General features: G+C 60.9%; 1 protein-coding gene across 1 annotated transcript in view; it reads left to right on the top strand.

Annotated features, from left to right (window-relative positions):
- The window catches only part of Pde4c (phosphodiesterase 4C), a 24636-nt gene that overhangs the window by 15246 nt on the left and 8068 nt on the right, over positions 1–1322 (top strand). Inside the window, exons 7-10 of the mRNA XM_033759392.1 lie at positions 17–141; positions 396–535; positions 606–710; positions 1100–1266. Coding sequence (XP_033615283.1) covers positions 17–141; positions 396–535; positions 606–710; positions 1100–1266 — 537 coding nt within the window. The remainder of the gene's footprint in view (positions 1–16; positions 142–395; positions 536–605; positions 711–1099; positions 1267–1322) is intronic.

Here is a 1322-nt window from a genome sequence, read left to right as displayed (position 1 = left end):
CCCCCCCCCCTCAGAGCCCGGCCCTCACCAGCCCTCCTTGCCTGCAGTTCAAGCGCATGCTGAACCGAGAGCTGACCCACCTTTCGGAAACCAGCCGCTCGGGGAACCAGGTGTCCGAGTACATCTCCCAGACCTTCCTGGGTGAGCTAGGGAGGAACAGGGGCTACTTCTGGGTGGACAGGTCGTGACAGCCAGGGCTCTGAAGTAAGAGTAGGAGTTCGCCAGTGGAGGGCACCAGAGGCTTGGGTCTCTAGCTTGGGAGAACCTGCAGAAGGGGTCGCTGAAAGCAGCCGTGAGGTAAGCGAGGGCGGGGCTGGGGCTCCAGCATGGATCAGGGTGGTGGTGGGGGCTGGGCTGGGTCCAGGGCGGAGACCCTAGTGAGCCCCTTCCCGCAGACCAGCGCCCGGATGTGGAGCTGTCCCCACGGCCCCTGTCCGAGATCCCCAGTCTCCACGGGCTCCCCGGCCCCGGCCTGTCTTCAGCCACTGTCCCACGCTTTGGGGTACAGACGGACCAGGAGGGGCAGCTGGCAAAGGTGGGCCCGGCACTCGGGAGGGTGGGGCTCTGGCGTCTTAGAAGTGCTGCTCCAGCCTCTGACTGTGAAGTTTCAGGAGCTGGAAGACACCAGCAAGTGGGGCCTTGACGTGTTCAGGGTGGCCGAGCTAAGTGGGAACCGGCCCCTTACGGCCATCCTCTTCAGCATCTTGCAGGTACTGCCCGTGCCCTTGTCTTCTAATACCCCAGGGGTTTCCTTCTGCTCTTCCTACCCAATACCTCAGAGTCATTCATTCTTCAAAGCTTCCCTGAAGCTCTTGAATGGGATATTTTGAGCAGGGTATTGAAGGGTGAGTAGGAGTTCACTAGGTTGCACAGTACATTGTCTACAATCCTCCGTTCCAGGCCTGGCTCTGAAAAAGAGTACTGTTCTCTGGAGAGAACAGTCCTGGGATGGGGAGTGGACTAGAGGAGGAGTTCGGGAGAGAGCGAGGGAGGGCATCCTGCAGCAGAGGGCTTTGAAGGCTGTGTAGGAGTTCAGAAGTAGTAACAAATAGGAGCATGTGTGCTGGAGCCTCAAGGACTAAGGCCTGTGATGGACCAGGAGCGGGACCTGCTCAAGACATTCCAGATCCCAGTGGATGCGCTCGCCACCTACCTGCTGACGCTGGAAGGTCACTACCACAAGGACGTGGCCTATCACAACAGCCTGCACGCGGCTGATGTGGCACAGTCTGCGCATGTGCTGCTGGCCATGCCCGCCCTCGAGGTACAGCCCCTCCCTGCAGGCGGGTGGGCGGGGCACCCCTAGCTAGCCCCGCCCTCAC

This window comes from Fukomys damarensis, unplaced genomic scaffold, assembly GCF_012274545.1.
Source record: "Fukomys damarensis isolate Sample0158 unplaced genomic scaffold, DMR_v1.0_HiC HiC_scaffold_37, whole genome shotgun sequence".
NCBI classification, from domain to species: Eukaryota; Metazoa; Chordata; class Mammalia; order Rodentia; family Bathyergidae; genus Fukomys; species Fukomys damarensis.
Note: the sequence above shows the minus strand (reverse complement) of the source record. Positions and strands in the feature narration are given on the sequence as shown.